General features: G+C 42.3%; 1 protein-coding gene across 1 annotated transcript in view; it reads left to right on the top strand.

The window, feature by feature from the left end:
• Positions 1 to 17,054, top strand: part of LOC115174441 (methyltransferase-like protein 24) — an 88,130-nt gene extending 71,076 nt beyond the window's left edge. The window contains exons 4-5 of the mRNA XM_029732955.1: positions 6,799 to 7,024; positions 16,400 to 17,054. Of these exons, the coding sequence (XP_029588815.1) occupies positions 6,799 to 7,024; positions 16,400 to 16,717 (544 nt within the window). The 3' untranslated portion in view covers positions 16,718 to 17,054. The remainder of the gene's footprint in view (positions 1 to 6,798; positions 7,025 to 16,399) is intronic.
• Positions 17,055 to 21,967: the final 4,913 nt, after the last annotated feature.

Here is a 21,967-nt window from a genome sequence, read left to right as displayed (position 1 = left end):
GGGTGAATTTGTAAAAACATGCATGATGAAGGCAGCGGAGATTGTGTGCCCTGAAAAGAGCCAGGCTTTTGCAAATATCAGCCTGACAAGAAACACAGTTGCAGACAGGATTTCCGATCTTTCAGTGGATTTGGACAGCCAGTTGAAGCAAAAAGTAAAGTCATTTATTGGGTTTTCAGTTGCAATTGATGAAAGCACAGACATTACAGATGTTGCACAACTGGCCATTTTCATCCGCGGAGTTGATGACACATTGACCGTCACCGAGGAGTTCGTGGAGTTGGTGCCGATGACAGATACAACGACAGCAGCTGATATTTTCACCGCACTCGTCGGCGCGCTGGACAGGGTCGGAGTGGACTGGTCCCGCGCTGTCAGCCTGGCTACAGATGGTGCGCCCTCAATGATCGGGAAAAAAGCAGGCCTTGTGACAAAGTTCAGAGAGAAAGTGCAATCTGCAAATGGAGGACGTGATTTTTGGACTTTTCACTGTATTTTGCACCAGGAGGCTTTGTGTTGCAAGTCATTAAAGATGGATAACGTCATGAAGGTGGTCGTCCAAACTGTTAATTTCATCCGATCCAGAAGCCTGAATCACCGTCAGTTTGACAGCCTTCTCAGAGAGAAAGACCACATCTATGGCCTGCCATACCACACTGAGGTAAGATGGTTAAGCCGAGGTGCTGTGCTTAGGCGTTTCTTTGATTTACGAGAAGAAATTGAACAGTTCATGGAAGAAAAGGGCAAACCAGTGTTAGAATTTCATTCCGCAGAATGGATGCAGGACCTTGCATTTATGGTGGATGTTACAGAGCACCTGAATAACTTGAACAAACAGCTGCAAGGGCGCAACAAAGTCGTCATGCAGTATTATGACAGCATACGTTCTTTCAAGTTGAAGCTGTCATTGTGGGAGACGCAACTCGCCGGTGGTGATGCAGCTCACTTCCCCTGTCTGAAAAATGTGTGCGCGACCCAACATGTGGCAGACATGAAGCGGTTCAAAGATAAAATAACGGGACTGTTACGGGAGTTTGAGCAACGCTTTCAGATTTTTGGTGAACTGGAGAAAGACTTCAACGTTTTTTGCTCGCCATTCACCGTGAATCCCTCTGATCTGCCCGTCAGCATCCAACTTGAAATAATAGACTTGCAGTGTGACTCGGATATGAAGGGCAAATTTGCCGCAGCTGGCTTGGACACATTTTATCAGAATCTCTTGCCAGGTTACCCCAACTTGACAGCCCTCGCTGCAAAACTGTTGTGCATGTTTGGAACCACATATCTTTGTGAGCCAGTTTTCTCTGTAATGAGCATAAATAAAACAAAGCTGCGCTCAAGGCTCACGCACAAGCACTTGAATCACATCCTGAAGTTGGCTGCCACTCAGGATGTGACGCCTGATATTGATGCGCTGGTGAAAGCTAAAAGATGCCAGGTATCAGGAGTCAAATAAACTATGCAACCCCACTTAAAGTGCTGCATGAGACACCCTGATATAGTTCTGTGATCTGTGATATACTTCTGTGAATCACTGAGGCATTGTGTGTTTGTGTGTTCTTTTTCTTTAGAATTTTCAAATAAACTTGAGGTGTTTTATGATTAATAGTGATGTTGTGCTTGTACTATTGTGGACACACTGTCCTCAGGCTCCAGCTTTATGTTTTATGTTGATCGTATTAAAACAAAGAAAACAATCTGAAGTTGTTGTTTTTAAGTTATATATACCATGATTTTACCGGTCCGGCCCACTTGGGAATAGATTTTCCTCCATGTGGCCCCTGAGCTAAAATGAGTTTGACACCCCTGGGCTAGAGCATTGGACTAGTAACCGAAAGGTTGCTAGATTGAATCCCCGAGCTGACAAGATAAAAATCTGTTGTTCTGCCCCTGAACAAGGCAGTTAACCCACTGTTCCTTGGTAGGCCATCATTGTAAATAAGAATTTGTTCTTAATTGACTTGCCTAGTTAAATAAAAAAAACTAATATCTCTGTGTCATGAAATCTGGATGCTATTTTGCAGAGTATAAATGTATTTGACCTTCCAGGAGAAGCTGTGCCCTTGCTGTATGCCCAGGGCTGAGCTGGGCTGGCTGGGCTTGGCAGTGGTGGGATGTAGGGTTGAAGAGATTAAGCCCCTGGATGGCCTATTCATTTGAGTGCTAAGAGACACCACAAGTGTGCTGGCAGCAGCAGGGTAGGCAGTCGGTGAGAAGGAGCGAAGAGGTGAGAGGGGCAGGAACAGGAATGAGGGGGTGGGAAAGCAGTAGGAGAGGTTTAGGTATTGCCCCTGTTTACAGCAGGGTCAAGGGTCAAATGAACTGGTTTTGAGAAACAGATTTCCTATTGGTGACTGATAAGCACATACACATATACACTAATTTCTCCTCACTTTTCACAATGTTACTTATAGTATTGCCCTCTCAGGTCAAAGTACGCCATAAAAGTCCCCACACACACTTCAGCTGTCTGTATTGATCTAATGATCCGTGGGTTGGTTTTCTCTGCCACATTTGTTTGATGGGCTATTGTGATAGCAGAGCTAGATAAACAGGAGTATATCCCCATCCTCATCACTCACACCAACACTACAACACTGTGTGTGTGTGGGGGGGGATCATTAAGCACCATGGTTTTTCCTGACTACCTGATCAGGGAATAATACATCTATAACTAGGGCCCAGAGCTGTGTGAATGCCGGATTGTTCCTTTGATCATGGTTGTTCACGTAACCTTTGACACGACACATATATAACTACTGGGATCTGGAATTTTGCAACACAAGGTTAGAAAAAGCATGCGACAAGCGAAGCTTTGGACATCATTGGTGACGTATTTCTGAAAAAGTGATGCACTCATCGGCACACTGCTCTGAAGTTAGCTGCTTAGCGATGTAGATGCATGCCTCGGCGCTCTGGTATCAAACGTAACATTCCTAGAGTGAGGGTGTAACTAGGCCGTCAAAGAAATGCCTTATGATATACTGTAATGTATTGTCATAAAGAGTTTCATTTTAAAGAAAACATATTCACTTAGACACTCACTTGGTGAAGGCTACAGGACTGAAAGCTATTGAATACAACAACCATGTCTTTGTCGCTAACAAATACATTCATGGTAGGTAACTACAATTCACTCGAAAGGCAAAGGAAATATGCAAACCTCTAACCTCTCTGGATTAAAACAAAATTATGATAAATGCACCACTAAAAAATACAACTTTTACATTACTGTGTAGTTTATAAATAAAATGGTCCAACGGTAAAGTGCACATACTCGGTATTCATATCCCGAAATAAATCAAATATCTCATTACAATACATTTAATAGAAAGTTACCATGGAAAGAACAACACCTGTCTATTTGTGGAAAAATCACTCTGATTAATTATTTAGTCATATCCCAGTTTACCTATTTACTTATGGCCCTGCCTAACCTAACGACTTGCTTTCTAAATTACATGAGCAAAAAATATTCCACTTTATTTGGAACGGCAAGCCAGTGTGGACCCGTCATTCAGGGCAGGTGGGGCAGAGCCCTGTTTTGAGCCCCACTTGTTTTTTGTTTTGCATGTTATTTTGGAATTAATACGTGTCACATGTCAGTTTGCAAACAATGTATAAAAGATTATCGAATAAAGCTGCATACAAACATGGTCTCTTTTGCTTTGTTGAGTGAGGCAACTCTAAAATGCAGGTGTTACAGCCTAGCTCAATGCTTTCTGTGGAGGTGGGGCGTCCACCGGAAAATACAGAGCATAGGGATTGGTAATGTTCTCTAGTTGCGCTGTGATTGGCTCAGTGGTCTGTCACTCATGGGGACACTACGTCACCTCAAAATCTAAGGGGAGAGCTTGAAAATTCTAGCGCCTTGGGTGCCGCCATAGAGTTACATTACAACTGCCCATCCAAGAAGGCTCAAGGTCATTCTCAAGGTCATTGGCAACAGATAAAATGACATCAAATACGATATATCTACTGTAGCTTTGATTTAACTGATCATGTCAACATCATACTTTCAAAATCTTAGCTAGCAAGCTAGCAGTCATCATCATGAATCATGACAACAATCTACTGGCAAATCCTTCTCAATCCTTGTCATATGAAGACAAATTATAGATAAAATGTATTGGTGCTCATCGGCCATTGGACATAAACATTACACAACAAGTTGGAAATCGCAAATTCAACAATGAGTGGTTTGGAAGGAATCAGTGGCTAACTGCTATTCAGTGGATTGGGTGTGTGTTCCAAGTCTGGGTTTAAGGGTCTCTTTTCAAAGCTTTAAAGGATAAACATTCAACATTGGCCATGCTGTCAATCCAGCATGACTTCTGGGGGAAGATGGGCGACACCTGGAGAAGTGTGGAGACAATCACAAGGACAGGTGAAACCGATCAGGTCGTGACAAACACATCTACTACGTTTTCAGTGAAATACCATGAGAACATTTAGTTTAGTCACCAGTACATCAGGTAATGATAGGCTCACCATTTAGTCATTTTAACTACCACTTAATTCCAATAGCAAATACAAGATAATCACATTTCAAAAGTGTTATTTTTGAAGCGCTGAATGAAAAGAATAGTAGATGTTAAATATAATTTATTTGACTATAACTTCACACGCAATTTTTCTTACTAATAATTTGTATCCAATGGCAGGTTATGAGCATGTTCAGAAATATGTCAGTCTTACAGTTTCTTTATACAGTACATACGTAGGACAAATCATCAGAAATAGGGGTATTGCAAAAAATGATCACCTTTTCTACATGACTTGTCAACTAATAAAGTATTGCATGTCTCTCTGCTTGAAATTCATCAGCTTATAGTGTATCAATGAAATTCAGATAAAGAGATGGAATATATTGTTATACAACCAAGGTATTTCAGCAGTGCATTATACACTACACTACACAATTCTAAATGGTAGCACATAAAGTGACTCTTTCAACTTTGTCCTATTGAAGGACACTGGCTGATGGAGAATGATGATGTAGTATTTACAGCCACATGCATATGTGATTTGGTTTTACCTTCCAACATAAATTGATGTCAAATTAATACATTTATGAAGTAAAAATATAGAATTTTACGGTGCTCAGCAGTTATCAAACTATATACTGTATGTTCATTTTTTTTATCGCTTTGGTGCAATTTTTACAAGTATGTGATACATTTTCACAACTCTTAGTACATAACTCAAAACAGTTAATCAAAAAGGCAGCTGTTTCAAAACTCTAAGCACATTTTAAATTGACTAAGTAAACTCAGCAAAAAAAGAAACATCCTCTCACTGTCAGCTGCGTTTATTTTCAGCAAACTTAACATGTGTAAATATTTGTATGAACATAGAAATGGGATAGAAATGATGGAAATGTGATGTTCAGTCAATTTTAATGGGTAGTGCAAGTATATGGCCTAATGTGAAAACAGTGTAATGTACTGTAATTTACAGTACTATACTACAAAGGGCAATTTTGAAACATGTATCCATAGAGATTCTATTAAATTACTAGAGGGGATATGACATAAACCCTCGATGTTGCAGAATGGGGTGAAAATGGCAGCCATATTGGTCAAGGACAAATCCACACCAGTCTAACTGGAATGAATGGCAGTAGAGGCATAATCCTGATTTTACTTATGCAGGAACATAAAACAAGGCATGTGATATATCAGAAATGGTAATATTGTGAATAGAATTATTGTCAACATAAAATATTATCATATAATAATAAATACGGGTTTTATAAAATAAATCTGTATAAATAGCCCATACCACAGTTGCTCTTCCCACATCCTCTCATGTAAAACAGCAAGCACTGTCATCTGAAGTATCATTTGACAAAAACGATAGCGAAGCACGAGCCACTGTCCTGGTAGGGCCTGCTATGATACCATTAGTGGTTGTGTTAACTGAATCATTTAGCAGAGAGGGTAACAGAGATGTCTGGAGCATTCTCTTCCTCTGTCTTCCCTTCCCTCTCTCATCTCATCCCTGCATCTCCCTCCTAAACGCATGGTTGTCTATGAGGAAACAGAGTAGCTCATCTGTGAGAAATGAACTTTGAGAGATACTCCCTGAGCCGCAATTACTGTGTAGAGATACAGCAAGCCATATCACAAACACACTCAGCTACAGAGACAGTGAGAGACAGAGAGAAAGCAAGAGAGAGAGGTATGTCTGCCTGCATAGGTTTACAAACGACAAGGAGCTTTCAGTGAAAGAGGAAAAGAGTGGGAAGAGAAGAAAAGGTGGACAGAGAAAATGAGAGAGGGGAAAAGAGAGCGAGAAAAGGAAAGAGAGGGGGGAGTGAAACATGAACCTTTGTCAGTCTTCAAAACAAGCAACCCACTGGGCACACACTGATTGAATCAACATTGTTTCCACGTCATATCAATGAAATTACGTTGAACCATCTTGGAATAGCTGTTAAATTGACGTCTTTGTGCAGTGGGAAGAAGAAATCAAATATTTTTCTGCTCATATCCTCCCATACTTTCAGCCTTACATTGAATTATTCATTGAGCTGCTGAAGTGAGCAGTTATTTTCAGCTTCAGCAGATATACAAACTATTCCCCAAAAGTCCTTTACAATATATAATTATATCTGTATCCATCCAGTGGATGGATGGATACAGATATAATTATATATTGTAAAGGACTTTTGGGGATTAGTTTGTATATCTGCTGAAGCTGAAAATAACTTCTCACTTCAGCAGCATCCATCCATAAAATATTATTTATATAACCTCTCTCTCCCTCTACACCTTTTTTATCTCCCTCCCATAGGTTGGGTGTGGAGGATAAAACCCTGGAGCGCTCTCTGGCCAGGGTGGGCTGTGAGGTACACTGCTTTGACCCCAGCCTAAAGCAGGCCCACCTGCAGGAGTCAGACATGTGGCTCCACCGTCTCTCCGTAGACTGGAGGGACCCCAACCCAGCCATCCCCGCCCAGCGACAGCACGGCAACACCAAGAAACTGGCCACCATCCTCAACGATTTTGGACACAGACAGGTCAGGGGGCACATAGAGAGGAGAAGGGTGTAAACGGTGAGGTGTGAATGAAATGACAAATGGGCAAAAGTGTCCTGAATCAAATATAAGGAATAAGACATGCATGGGCTTATATTGTGAGAGTATATGTACTATACATAATACAGTGACAACTTACTTCACAAACCAACGTCCTACACAGTGCACAATATGCAGTACCTGTCTTTTATGGCATATCCATGGCCAATGCAAAAGACACTATAAAAGTCACCATAAAAACAAACCAGATATCCTTATCTTCCTCACCTTGGCCCGAAAAAGGCTATACAAAAATGTATATTTTCTCTCCCTATTAGCTGGAAGAATTAACTTTATTATCACATAAAGCTGCAGGTTGACTGCAGCAGCAGCTCCTCTCTACACCTCATCATTCATTCCTCCAGTGTCTCCTCTTGCCCTGGAGGGCAGAAAACTCAGAGGAAGTGAGAGGCCCAACTCGGCTGAGAATCTGTCTCCCTCCAGCAGGTGGTATTTTCTCATTGTTTCGTCCACCAAGCAAGGAGTTTTTGTATGGAGGTCAATGAAAGTGTCAAATTTTGTCAACAAAAAAATGAATGGCTTATTTGTCCATGTGAGGTTTATTTTATCTAATGGAAGTTTGGTAATGTTTAAGTTGTTGAGAAAAAACACTTTATATCGGAGTTGTCTCGAGATGGCTATGCATATTCATAGAATGAGGCTAGTAGCATAGCATCTCTCTCCATTGAATACAGGCGTTTGACGTCGACAACCCTCATCGAATATTCTAAAAAAGGAATACAACAATGAGATGTATCCACCAATCCAAAGACGGGATAGGCAGGAGCTAGACAGCCCTATGTGTCGCTTTGTGGACAATGACTCCCATTGTCAGGGCGGAGAGACATGTATCTTGTCAGTATATCCATAATTTTTGCTTATAGTTATGGCTTTCCTCCTTTAAATATTATAACTCAGAATATTAACTCACTGGAGTCCCCCAGAGCTCTGTGTTCTGCCTTATCAGATATGGATCTGCATACAAGGCCAATGACATCCACACACAAACACACACACTCATGCACGCTTGCAAACACGTACCTACACACATGCATGCTCACTTGCACACACACACGTGGGCCTGCACACAACAGCACATAATCGGTTTTCTATCACTCATTTGCACTTCATGTCAATGATATCATGTCACCGTGTGGGACTGTGGGTCAATTAACCTTGTCGGGAGTGGGCGTGAAGGGGGGGTTCGCCCAGGAAGCCATACAAGCTAGAACCGCCACTGTTAATTAGTGCACATTGTTTATCAGGCTCTTGAGCAGAATGCCTAGAAGCCACGCACGGGCGCCTAGCATTAGCGAGTCCATGCTTAGAGGCATCAGCCATTAATTCCTTTTTCTGGAGCGCGTGTGCATGTGTTTGAGATAAGGACAGACCCGATCCCTGTACCTGCTTTAGATGCAAAGCGACACACATGTCTCCATAATGGGCTTTTAACGTGAGTACACAGCATGCTTAAGGAACAACTGTCTGCCTTTCTTCTCCCTGCCTTTTTTCTTTCTTCCAGCTTTGTGTCAGAAGAACAGCACAGGGAACTGATGAGTCGCTTCTAAAGATCAAAATATGCATTCATTTGTGTTCTTTATCGTTGATTACACAGCGCATAAATGTCATATGCCACTCTGGTCAGCATCAGAGCCTGTCTCCATGGGGATTAACATCACTTCAGCAGTCCTTCAAATCTCATGCAAATTGATTTGCTTTCACCTAATTAAGTGATAATGCCAGAGAAGCCGGTGTTTGGAGGATATATTGTCACAGGCGTTGTTAGGCCTGAGAAAGTTGTTCGTTCTAAATGTTCCATTGCCATACTGGCCGGCAACGTTCTTATCCCTTGCTTTCTAGCTAGCCAACTACGGCTAACTCACAGTCACGTCAAACAGTGCAGACAGAATAACAACAGTAGCTGCACTTGTTAAGCTGTTTTCTAGTGACATTTAACAAAGAGCTAATAGGCACCATTGTCGCCTGGCATAGAAAATGTCCTCTCTCGTTAGGAAACTGTTGTTCAGAGGAGCTAGCCAAAAACACAGCTAACAAAATAACTTCTAACAAACTAGCGGCACTTCGTTTCGTTTGATCTTTTTTCAATTTACATTTCTTTGTACAGTTGAAGTCGGAAGTTTACATACACCTTAGCCAAATACATTTAAACTCAGTTTTTCATAATTCCTGACATTTAATTCTATTAAAAATTCCCTGTCTTAGGTCAGTTAGGATCACCACTTTATTTTAAGAATGTGAAATGTCAGAATAATAGTAGAGAGAATGATTTATTTCAGCTTTTATTTCTTTCATCACATTCCCAGTGGGTCAGAAGTTTACATACACTCAATTAATATTTGGGAGCATTGCCTTTAAATTGTTTAACTTGGGTCAAACGTTTCGTGTAGCTTTCCACAAACTTCCCACAATAAGTTGGGTGAATTTTGGCCCATTCCTCCTGACAGAGCTGGTGTAACACGCCTTTTCAGGTCTGCCCACACATTTTCTATAGGATTGAGATCAGGGCTTTGTGATGGCCACTCAAATACCTTGACTTTGTTGTCCTTAAGCCATTTTGCCACAACTTTGGAAGTATGCTTGGGGTCATTGTCCATTTGGAAGACCAGATGTCTTGAGATGTTGCTTCAATATATCCACATAATTTTTACTCCTCATGATGCCATCTATTTTGTGAAGTGCATCAGTCCCTCCTGCAGCAAAGCACCCCTACAACATGATTGTCATGCCCTGACCATAGAGAGCCCTTGGTTCTCTATGGTGTTGTAGGTCAGGGCGTGACTAGGGGGTGTTGTAGTTTTTTCATTTCTATGTTGGTGCTCTTGGTATGGTTCCCAATTAGAGGCAGCTGATGTTCGTTGTCTCTAATTGGGGATCATACTTAAGTTCTCCATTGTTCCCACCTGGGTTGTGGGATATTGTTTGTGTTAGTGTGTTTAGCACTACAGCTCTCACGTTCGTTTTATGTTTGTTTATGGTTTTGGTAGTTTTACTATATAATAAAGTATGTGGAACTCAACTCACGCTGCGCCTTGGTCTGCTCTGTACGATGATCGTGACAATGATGCTGCCACCCCCGTGCTTCACGGTTGGGATGGTGTTCTTCGGCTTGCAAGCGTCACTCTTTTTCCTCCAAACATAACGATGATCATTCTGGCCAAACAGTTCTATTTTTGTTTCACCAGACCAAGGACACTTCTCAAAAAAGTACAATCTTTGTCCCCATGTGCAGTTGCAAACCGTAGTCTGGCTTTTTTTATGGCGGTTTTGGAGCAGTTGCTTCTTCCTTGCTGAGCGACCTTTCAGGTTATGTTGATATAGGACCCGTTTTACTGTGGATATAGATACTTTTGTACCTGTTTCCTCCAGCATCTTCACAAGGTCCTTTGCTGTTGTTCTGGGATTGATTTACACTTTTCGCACTAAATACGTTCATCTCTAGGAGACAGAACACGTCTCCTTCCTGAGCGGTATGATGGCTGCGTGGTCCCATGGTGTTTATACTTGCGTACTATTGACTCAAATGATGTCAATTAGCCTATCAGAAGCTTCTAAAGCCAATAATTTTCCAAGCTGTAAGGAATTTTCCTGTCTGTAAACAATTGTTGGAAAAATTACTTGTGTCATGCACAAAGTAGATGTCCTAACCAACTTGACAAAACTATAGTTTGTTAACAAGAAATTTGTGGAGTGGTTGAAAAACGAGTTTTAATGACTCCAACCTAAGTGTATCTAAACTTCCGACTTCAACTATATATATCCATAAAAATGATACCAGCTGATTAATGATTTCGACTGGCTGAGAAACGCTGCCTGCCTCTCTCGTCCCGACCCCTACGCGTTCATTACTATGGGACAGTTGGAGATCGAATTTGAATATTAAAACAATTTTGCAAATGTCGCAGAGACAGACATTAATGTTTATACAAATCTCTGCTGTTGAAAACTAAATGTTAGTCTAAAAGAAATGTGAGATCATGTCTTGATGCTTTTTATAGTGGAGATCAAGTTATAACTTCCCTGTCTGGGCTGATGAGAGAGTGGATTGCGGTGTCAGATGGAACAGAGTAAATAGGCATTTTAACATCATAGATTTAGAAGGTGGTAACTTGTGTAATAGACACCGGCTAGAATACGCTTTTAACCAATCAGCATTCAGGATTAGACCCACCCGTTTTAAATAGTCAATAGAACAACAAACAGAGACACTGTCTGACAACCAGGTCACTTCCTAATGTCTCACATCCACACTGTCACTAAAGGGGCACAGCCGGCAACATGGCTTCCATTGTATCTCCTCCACAGCGCAGGCCTTTCCTCACCTGGTTAGAGTTAGTTATCATGCAGTTGTGGGGACCAGTTGTGGACCAGTCAGTTGTGACCAGCTGTGGGGAACAATTGGGGACCAGTTGGGACCAGTAACTCCAGGGAGGTTTGGAAACAGAACAGTTCCTGTACCAGTTATTGAGGGACGCACTGAGAGGCTGAACAGAACCACTCTCTCTCCTGATCCCATTGATGTTTAATTATACGTCTGCTCATTAAGATAATCTCTGGAGAGGCCTGTTTCAGACGTTTCTCCCCGCACCTCACATCCACTAATTAAAGAACACAAAATACTTAATCTCTTTTTGATACAATCAAAAAATCATGCAGGCCAAACTTGTTATCTTGTGTTAGTCACCCCAACGCCTTTAAACCATTCTACCAACAAATATTTGTATCCCTAATCTGAAAGCAGCTTTATGGACAGACATTTTGATCAACAATTACTCATCGTCATGGAGACATAATGTCCCCCTGGCTGGGGGTGAACACAATCTGTGACTGCTGCTGTTTAATGACTGAGGGGCATTCATTTCAGCGGAAGGCCGACTCAACTTGAATATTCTCTGCAGTTAGGGAAATAGCTTCAGAACTTAAGGTCCGGACTGAGTGTGTGGCCCAAAGGTAAAAGGCACCACCATACCTCAGGCTCAGGGTAGGTGATAGCCATCTTTTTCAGTTGTTTCTATACTATTCTGCAACTCCAGAATAATATCTCCTGACAAGGGAATAGGAGAAAGCAATTGTTTACATAGCTTCTAGCCTTGCTTGGCAGGCTTTATAGCAATGCTATAGACCTATAGTGTTAAAGACACACAGGTAGGAGCAAGACAAGGCGACTGATGACCTTGGAGAGATGGCAAACTCAGGCAGAGCCTCTCTGAAGGACTAAATAACAGCTCCTTCCATCTCACGCTCCCATCGGCACCACTGAACCTCCCTCCCCTCAGTAGACCCCAATTTAGGCCAAATCCCCAAGCACACACACCCTCCCCAAATTCCATCAGTTATTGCCCTTCTTCCAATCCTCCCTGTCAAAGTAGTTTCTGTCCGCATGTCTCTATTCCTCTCTCACTCTGACACACACACATTCCTCCCAGCTCCAGGCACGGGACGTTTAGTGCCTCTAATTCTGCACAGCGGAGCAGTCGGAGAACTCTTCAGAGCTATGCCACCACATGGAGATGTTCACTCAAAACTGGCATCTTTCCAGGGCTTCCAACTTCCCATATATAGGGGAAGCGAAGAACAGACGTACTACTGGTGGTGTGGGTTTAGAGACTTTGAGAGGGATATGTGTGTGTGTGTGAAGTCCTTAGGGGGGGGGGAGGGTCGTGGGTCATAACATCCCTCTTAGTTAGGGCAGTTGTCATTGTATGAAGTGTCTGTCCAGTTAAGAAATATGTATTTGCCTTGGGGAGGGATGGTATCCATTGGGAGACCCAGAGACAGAGTGAGCAATAGTCAGAGAGCCAGCCAGGCTCAGTTGTTCATTTTACTGTAACCCTTAGAATAAGTGCTTTTCTGTTGAGGCAGGTCAGAAACTCATCACTTACACTGTAACGTTAGTGTGCTGAAAGATGGATCAGAGAGATATGATTGGTGTGTGGAGAGTTTGGGTCAACTATTTGACAAATATCACTGGTAGCATTGCAAGTTGCCAATGTTGATGTCACCAATGCCATGTTGGCAATCGGCCAATGAGGGGGTAGTAAAGTACATGGGGGAAGGAGAGAGGAGAGAATGAATTGGTTAAATAAAATGTCAAAAGCAAAGAGATGAAAGCGCTTTCACTAATTAGGCTTTTAAAAAGTATGGGTCAAGGAGTTAACCTGACATCAAAAACATTCCAACACATTTAAATGGCAGCCCAATGCCTAATAGATGTGCATTGAAAGTAGGCCATGCATATGATGACTCAGTAAGATTATATCTTGAGGCCATTGTTAAAATGAATGCATTTTCCTCCCCATCTCATCTTATGTGGTATATAAATCCTCCCACACCCCCTCATATTCTCCTCGTCCTCAACTCAGACATATACAGTACATCTCTTTCTCTCTCAATCTTTGCACCAACTTCCCCTCACCTCCATTGAGAGTACTTTTCCACTCTCCATGTTATCTCTACCTACTGATTGCTAGACTTTTTCTCTCTGGGATCTCAATTGCACCATCCTCGTGTACTCTCTCCTCATCTCCTTATCAAAACCTGTGGAACATCCAGGTGCACACTATGTTTGTCTATTGTTAGATTAATTAAGATGAAGATCAGATCAAATTTGGTGACCAATTTATGCAGAAATCCAGGTAATTCCAAAGGGTTCGCATACTTTTTCTTGCCACTGTATATAAACCCTGTATTGCTGATGCTACTGTATGTATTGGCCATTGAAAGGCTTTGAAGCCTCCGGTCGGCTATATTGGCACTCCCCAGTAGGAGCAGTCCTCCATAGACGGGTTGGTTATTTACCAGCAAAACCTACGCGAACACAACTATGGGACAAAACAGAAGGGGTTTCCTTCGATTGTTGAGAACATGTAAAATATATTTAGTCTCCAAATGTTTATTGAAAACATAAATACATTAGCACAATGAGCACTTGTTGTCTATCAAATACATTGTTACAGTTTTTGGTTAGCCAGTGAAAATACCTCAACAGGACATATCATTAACAATATACAACGAGCTGAAACAAGCCACCTACAATTCCCCACATGGCAGCTTCTTGTCATTATTGCTAGCTATCTGACTGTTCATAATCATAACACCACACGGCCTTCTGACCAGTGGTGTAAAGTACTTAAGTAAAAATACTTAAAATAATGTTTTTTGGGGGGTATCTGTAGTTTACTTTACTATTTATATTTTGGACAACTTTAACTTTTATTTCATTACATTCCTGAAGAAAATAATGTACTTTTCCATCAATACATTTTCCCTGACACCCAAAAGTACTCGTTACATTTTGAATGCTTAGCAGGACAGGAAAATGGTCCAATTCACACACTTATCAACATCCCTGGTCACCTCTACTGACTCTGATCTGGCAAACTCAGTAATCACAAATGCTTCATTTGTAAATGATGTGTGTGTTGGAGTGTGCCCCTGGCTACAAAAACAAAACAAAAAAAACACGAAAATTGTGCCGTCTGGTTTGCTTAATATAAGGAATTTTAAATTATTCATATTTTTACTTTTAATACTTAAATACATTTTAGCAATTACATTTACTTTTGATAAGTATATTTAAAACCAAATACATTTAGACTTTTATTCGATTAGTATTTTACTGGGTGACTAACTTTTACTTGAGTAATTTTCTATTAAGGTATCTTTACGTTTACTCAGGTATGACTATAGGGTACTTTTTCCACCACTGCTTTTGCCTCACCAATACGCACGTATCATTTTCGTGACGTTGTCAGCCAACCCATCTATAGATGGTCCTTGTGTTGTTGTGAGTCTGGATGGCCAGCTAACTAGCAACAATGACAAGAAGCTGCCATGTGGGGAATCGTAGGTGGCTCATTTCAGCTAGTTTTATCTTATGCTTGATACCATGTCTTATTTTGAGGTGTTTTGAATGATGTTACGTATATGCTAATATGGCTAAAATTATTTAGCTAGCTAACCTGACTTCGGCGATGTCATTTACAAAATAGCCTCCAATACCCTACTCAATAAACTGGATGCAGTCTATCACAGTGCCATCCGTTTTGTCACCAAAGCCCCATATACTACCCACCACTGCGACCTGTACGCTCTCGTTGGCAGGCCCTCGCTTCATACCCGTCGCCAAACCCACTGGCTCCAGGTCATCTACAAGACCCTGCTAGGTAAAGCCCCCCCTTATCTCAGCTCACTGGTCACCATAGCAGCACCCACCTGTAGCACGCACTCCAGCAGGTATATCTCTCTGGTCACCCCCAAAGCCAATTCCTCCTTTGGACGTCTCTCCTTCCAGTTCTCTGCTGCCAATGACTGGAACGAACTACAAAAATCTCTGAAACTGGGAACACTTATCTCCCTCACTAGCTTTAAGCACCAGCTGTCAGAGCAGCTCACAGATCACTGCACCTGTACATAGCCCATCTATAATTTAGCCCAAACAACTACCTCTTCTCCTGCTGTATTTATTTATTTATTTTGCTCCTTTTGCACCCCATTATTTCTACACTACAAATCTACCATTCCAGTGTTTTACTTGTTATATTTTATTTACTTTGCCACCATGGCCTTTTTTTGCCTTTACCTCCCTTATCTCACCTCATTGGCTAACATTGTATATAGACTTATTTTTCTACTGTATTATTGACTGTATGTTTCTTTTACTCCATGTGTAACTCTGTGTTGTTGTATGTGTCGAACTGCTTTGCTTTATCTTGGCCAGGTCGCAATTGTAAATGAGAACTTGTTCTCAACTTGCCTACCTGGTTAAATAAAGCTGAAATAAATAAAAATAAAAAACCAACAACTGTATCAATGTATTTGAGGAACGACAAGTGTTGATTGTGCAAATGTATTTATGCTTTCAATAAACAACGGAGACTAAATATAGTTTACATGTCGTCAACAATCTATTTGGGCACAAGTCGGTTTTGTTGCTAAACAACCAACCTGTCTATAGGAATGAATGGAATTCTACAGTATTTCACTTAAATGTTTCAAGGACAAAGTTACATGCATTAAAGTAATTTTGTTGTAGTGGGGACAGTAACCTTATTAATATGTTTAGCTCACATAATATAATTTAAAAGTATGCAATAAGGTGTCTGTAATATAAGAAATGTGGCAAAAACAAATCAATTTCTATAACTTCCAAAACATTTTTACAATGGTGGGGTAGTGCCAAGATGGAGGCACAGTGGCTTCAACACACAGCCCCCCCATCAGTCATCTAGTGTAAATAAATCATTGACAAGGAGTATGCAATTCAAATCTTCCCCCTCTTTCTCCCGCTCTCTGTTCCAGGTGGATGTTCTGAAGGTAGACATGGAGAGTGCGGAGTGGAAGATTCTGGAGAACCTGGTTCTAGAAGGGGTTCTGAGCTCAGTGGGTCAGTTACTACTAGAAGTCCACCTCCATTGGGCAGGGTTTGAGGTGGGTGGGGACGACCCATCCGTGGTGCGCTATTGGTTCAGCCTGCTGAAGGAGCTGGAGCGAGCTCACTTCCGCCTCTTCCGTTACCACAACGACCCAGCCAAACCCCGCCTTTTCCTGCACAGGAACTTTCTGAATGCCAGCAGTACTTATACACTGGGCTGGATCAACAATGAGTGGAGGCCTTGAGAGCACTGACTGACTGACGGACAGGCCTCTGGCCAATGAGAAGGGGAGACTCTGTGAAATGTAGTCCAGCTATGATGGGAAACGCAGGAGTCGTCAATCCCATGGGATGTTTGCCTTTGGATATTTAGTGAGCTCCAAAAGTATTGGGACCGTGACAATTGTGTTATTGTTTTGGCTCTTCACTCCAGCAACTTTGATTTGAAATGATACAATGACTATGAGCGTAAAGTGCAGACTGTAAGCTTTAATTTGAGGTGTAATTCACTTATGTGTATTAAAGTAGTAAAAGTTAGAGGTATAGATTTCATACCCCAATAACAATGCTAAACTCCCGTTATGTCTTGGGGTTATGATATTTGTGCTTCTGTAACTTTCTCACTCATCATTAATCACGATTCATTCAAGACTATCCATAATCATGGTGGCATCCACATTAATATAGAAGTGTTAGGAAACATATTATATTCTTATTTACAATAAAAGTACTTCAAAATGACAATGTATTATTTACCATGAATTTCTATTGGGTATAAAATAATCTTAAACACAAATCAAATCAAATGTATTTATATAGCCCTTCTTACATCAGCTGATATCTCAAAGTGCTGTACAGAAACCCAGCCTAAAACCCCAAACAGCAAGTAATGCAGGTGTAGAAGCACGGTGGCTAGGAAAAACTCCCTAGAAAGGCCAAAACCTAGGAAGAAACCTAGAGAGGAACCAGGCGATGAGAGTTGGCCAGTCCTCTTCTGGCTGTGCCGGGTGGAGATTATAACAGAACATGGCCAAGATGTTCAAATGTTCATAAATGACCAGCATGGTCAAATAATAATAATCACAGTAGTTGTCGAGGGTGCAACAAGTCAGCACCTCAAGAGTAAATGTCAGTTGGCTTTTCATAGCCGATCATTGAGAGTTTCTCTACCGCTCCTGCTCTCTCTAGAGTTGAAAACAGCAGGTCTGGGACAGGTAGCACATCCGGTGTACAGGCCAGTTTTGGCTCCAGTTGAAACTGGAGCCAAAACACAACAGCAAATGCATCCAACAAGTTTGTAAAGTCACAAGGTTGATGTAACCATTGCATGCTAGGAATGTGGTGCCAATAACTAAACTTTAAATATATTTATTAGATTTGTTTTTCTCTCTATTTTTTTTCTCCCCAATTGGTAGTTACAGTCTCGTCCCACCGCTGCAACTCCCGTACTGACTCAGAAGGGGCATGCATCTCACAACCCCGCCAAGCTGCACTGCTTCTTGACACAATGCTCGCTTAACCCGGAAGCCAGCCGCACCAATGTGACGGAGGAAACAATCTACACCTGGCGACCATGTCAGCAAGCATTGCACCTGGCCCGCCACAGGAGTCGCTAGGGCAACCCGGCCAGCAAAACACTCCCCAAACCCGGACGATGCTGGGCAAATTGTGCGCCGCCTCATGGGTCTCCTGGTTGCGGCTGGCTGCGACACTGCCTGGGATCAAACCAGGATCTGTAGTGACGCAGCTAGCACGGCGACGCAGTGCCTTAGACCGCCACGTAACTCGGGAGGCCCTCAAATACTTAACTTTTGACTACTTTAATAAACATGTAAGTGGATTTGTCCCAATACTTTTGGTCCGCTAAAATGGAGGGACTATATACAAAAAGTGCTGTGATTTCTAAACGGTTCACACGTGATATGGATGAAAATACCCTCAAATGTATGTCACTGTCCCAATACTTTTACAGAGGTTTATGTAAAGTTTTGTGAGCTCTACTCTCCTCCTATCAAGCTCCTATCATTTAAACGATGTTGAATCACCACTCCCTGTTCCCTTTCCTGATATGACCTTAGACATGGTGAGGTAATTGCCTCTTGTGGCCTTGAGGTCCGTCCATCGGTCAGAGCTGCTTTAAAGTGGCTGTGTTCTGTCTGGAGGTCATGGCCTTATCTGGACTTGGACCTGAGCCAAACCGTCCCGAACATAGACATCCACTCTCTCCTGGAGAATTCTCCTCAACGGCACGGTTATTGAATAGTGAGGTAAGACCACAGCCCAAACTATACTGAACAAAAATATAAACGCAACATGCAACTTTTTTTTTTTTTTTTACTGTGTTATAGAAGTAAATCAGTCAATTGAAATAAATACACTGCTCAAAAAAATAAAGGGAACACTTAAACAACACAATGTAACTCCAAGTCAATCACACTTTGAAATCAAACTGTCCACTTAGGAAGCAACACTGATTGACAATAAATTTCACATGCTGTTGTGCAAATGGAATAGACAACAGGTGGAAATTATAGGCAATTAGCAAGACACCCCCAATAAAGGAGTGTTTCTCCAGGTGGTGACCACAGACCACTTCTCAGTTCCTATGCTTCCTGGCTGATGTTTTGGTCACTTTTGAATGCTGGCGGTGCTTTCACTCTAGTGGTAGCATGAGACGGAGTCTACAACCCACACAAGTGGCTCAGGTAGTGCAGCTCATCCAGGATGGCACATCAATGCGAGCTGTGGCAAGAAGGTTTGCTGTGTCTGTCAGCGTAGTGTCCAGAGCATGGAGGCGCTACCAGGAGACTGGCCAGTACATCAGGAGACGTGGAGGAGGCCGTAGGAGGGCAACAACCCAGCAGCAGGACCGCTACCTCCGCCTTTGTGCAAGGAGGAGCACTGCCAGAGCCCTGCAAAATGACCTCCAGCAGGCCACAAATGTGCATGTGTCTGCTCAAACGGTCAGAAACAGACTCCATGAGGGTGGTATGAGGGCCCGACGTCCACAGGTGGGGGTTGTGCTTACAGCCCAACACCGTGCAGGACGTTTGGCATTTGCCAGAGAACACCAAGATTGGCAAATTCGCCACTGGCGCCCTGTGCTCTTCACAGATGAAAGCAGGTTCACACTGAGCACATGTAACAGACGTGACAGAGTCTGGAGACGCCGTGGAGAACATTCTGCTGCCTGCAACATCCTCCAGCATGACCGGTTTGGCGGTGGGTCAGTCATGGTCTGGGGTGGCATTTCTTTGGGGGGCCGCACAGCCCTCCATGTGCTCGCCTGAGTGCCATTAGGTACCGAGATGAGATCCTCAGACCCCTTGTGAGACCATATGCTGGTGCGGTTGGCCCTGGGTTCCTCCTAATGCAAGACAATGCTAGACCTCATGTGGCTGGAGTGTGTCAGCAGTTCCTGCAAGAGGAAGGCATTGATGCTATGGACTGGCCGCCCGTTCCCCAGACCTGAATCCAATTGAGCACATCTGGGACATCATGTCTTGCTCCATCCACCAACGCCATGTTGCACCACAGACTGTCCAGGAGTTGGCGGATGCTTTAGTCCAGGTCTGGGAGGAGATCCCTCAGGAGACTATCCGCCACCTCATCAGGAGCATGCCCAGGCGTTGTAGGGAGGTCATATAGGCACATGGAGGCCACACACACTACTGAGCCTCATTTTGACTTGTTTTAAGGACATTATATCAAAGTTGGATCAGCCTGTAGTGTGGTTTTCCACTTTAATTTTGAGTGACTCCAAATCCAGACCTCCATGGGTTGATAAATTGGATTTCCATTGATTATTTTTGTGTGATTTTGTTGTCAGCACATTCAACTATGTAAAGAAAAAAGTATTTAATAAGATTATTTCATTCATTCAGATCTAGGATGTGTTATTTTAGTGTTCCCTTTATTTTTTTGAGCAGTGTACATTAGGGCCTAATCTATGTATTTCACATGACTGGGCAGGGGTGCAGCCATGGGTGGGCATAGGACCACCCACTTGGGAGCCAGGCCCAGCCAATCAGAATGAGTTTTTCCCCACAAAAGGCCTTTATTACAGACAGAAATACTCCTCAGCAGATTCCTCAGGTGAAGCCGGATGTGGAGGTCATGGGCTGGCGTGGCCACACTAGGTCAGCAGTTATGAGGCCCGGTTGGACGTTCTGCCAAATCTCTAAAACGACATTGGATGCTTATGGTCATGAAATTAACATTCAACTCTCTGGCAACAGCTCTGGTGGACATTCTTGCAGTCTGCATGCCAATTGCGCCCTCAAAACTTGAGACATCTGTGGCAATGTGCTGTGTGACAAAACTGCACATTTTAGAGTGAGATTTTACTGTCCCCAGCACAAGGTACACCTGTGTAATGATCATGCTCTGTAATCAGCTTCTTTATATGCCACACCTGCCAGGTGGATGGATTATCTTGGCAAAGGAAAAATGCTCACTAACAGGGATGTAAACAAATTTGTGCACAACATTTGAGAGAAATAAGCTTTTTGTGCATATGGGAAATTTCTGCTCTCTTATTTCAGCTCAAGGATAGTGTTTATATTTTTGTCCAGTACAATAGCCTCAAAATTGTCCTCAGGATCTTCCGCAGAAAAGGGTAAATGGAGCTGGGGGCATTGCTGTCAGACAGGCTGAGCACGCCTAATTTAGTGTCTGTAGGAGGCAGGGTATAAGAGACTATGCCGCCTGAAGAGAGACAGACTGTCGAGACTGACCCTGCGTGGGTTACAACAGTAACCTGTATCTAGGTTACATGTGGAGGTAACTCAAGAATGTGAAGAATCACCTCACTCACAAGTCTTATGTCAGTCAATACACATGACAATGCATTACACCGAGTGTTTGAAAATACTATAAGGTATGTCAATTTGTAGCGGGACTGGAGTTTGACCAAGCAAATATTCAATCTGGATTATTCTACAGGCAATCCCAAAGATTATGAAATCTGTGCGTGCGTGTGTATTTAACCTGAACTGCAGCTCTAAAATGAGCAGTTTCTTGAGGGAAAAGAACGGAGTGGCTCCCTCCTTAGAATTGAAAATTTCAAACCAGACACCACAATGACTCCTTATGTTTTACCAATCACTCTCTGCAGCTGTGCAACTACTTTGTCAACAAATATTACAAAATGGGAGACAAGGTTCAGGCTGACATATTACAAATGAAAACATTCTGAAAAATGAATACCCTGATCTTTTGATGTGGTTATAAAGACGTGAGGAAATAGCAACTTGGATACACTTGTCTTTTCAGGGAGGGGTTTGTGTGGATTTAATGGGTAGAAGGGAACTGTTACTAAAGAGAGAGAATCCTAATAAACTTTATGGAAAATCTGACCTTCAAAGCCAAATGACAGAAGTATGAAAACAACTTGACCAAGGACAAGTGATTTCTTGACAGGCAAAATGTTAATCTCATTTCAAAAAGAGACAGCCATACATCGAGAAAACATTTTATTTTTTAAATAAGGAAAA

This window comes from Salmo trutta, chromosome 35, assembly GCF_901001165.1.
Source record: "Salmo trutta chromosome 35, fSalTru1.1, whole genome shotgun sequence".
NCBI lineage: Eukaryota > Metazoa > Chordata > Actinopteri > Salmoniformes > Salmonidae > Salmo > Salmo trutta.
The sequence above is the reverse complement of the archived record's forward strand: the minus strand, read 5'-3'. Positions and strand labels throughout refer to the sequence as shown.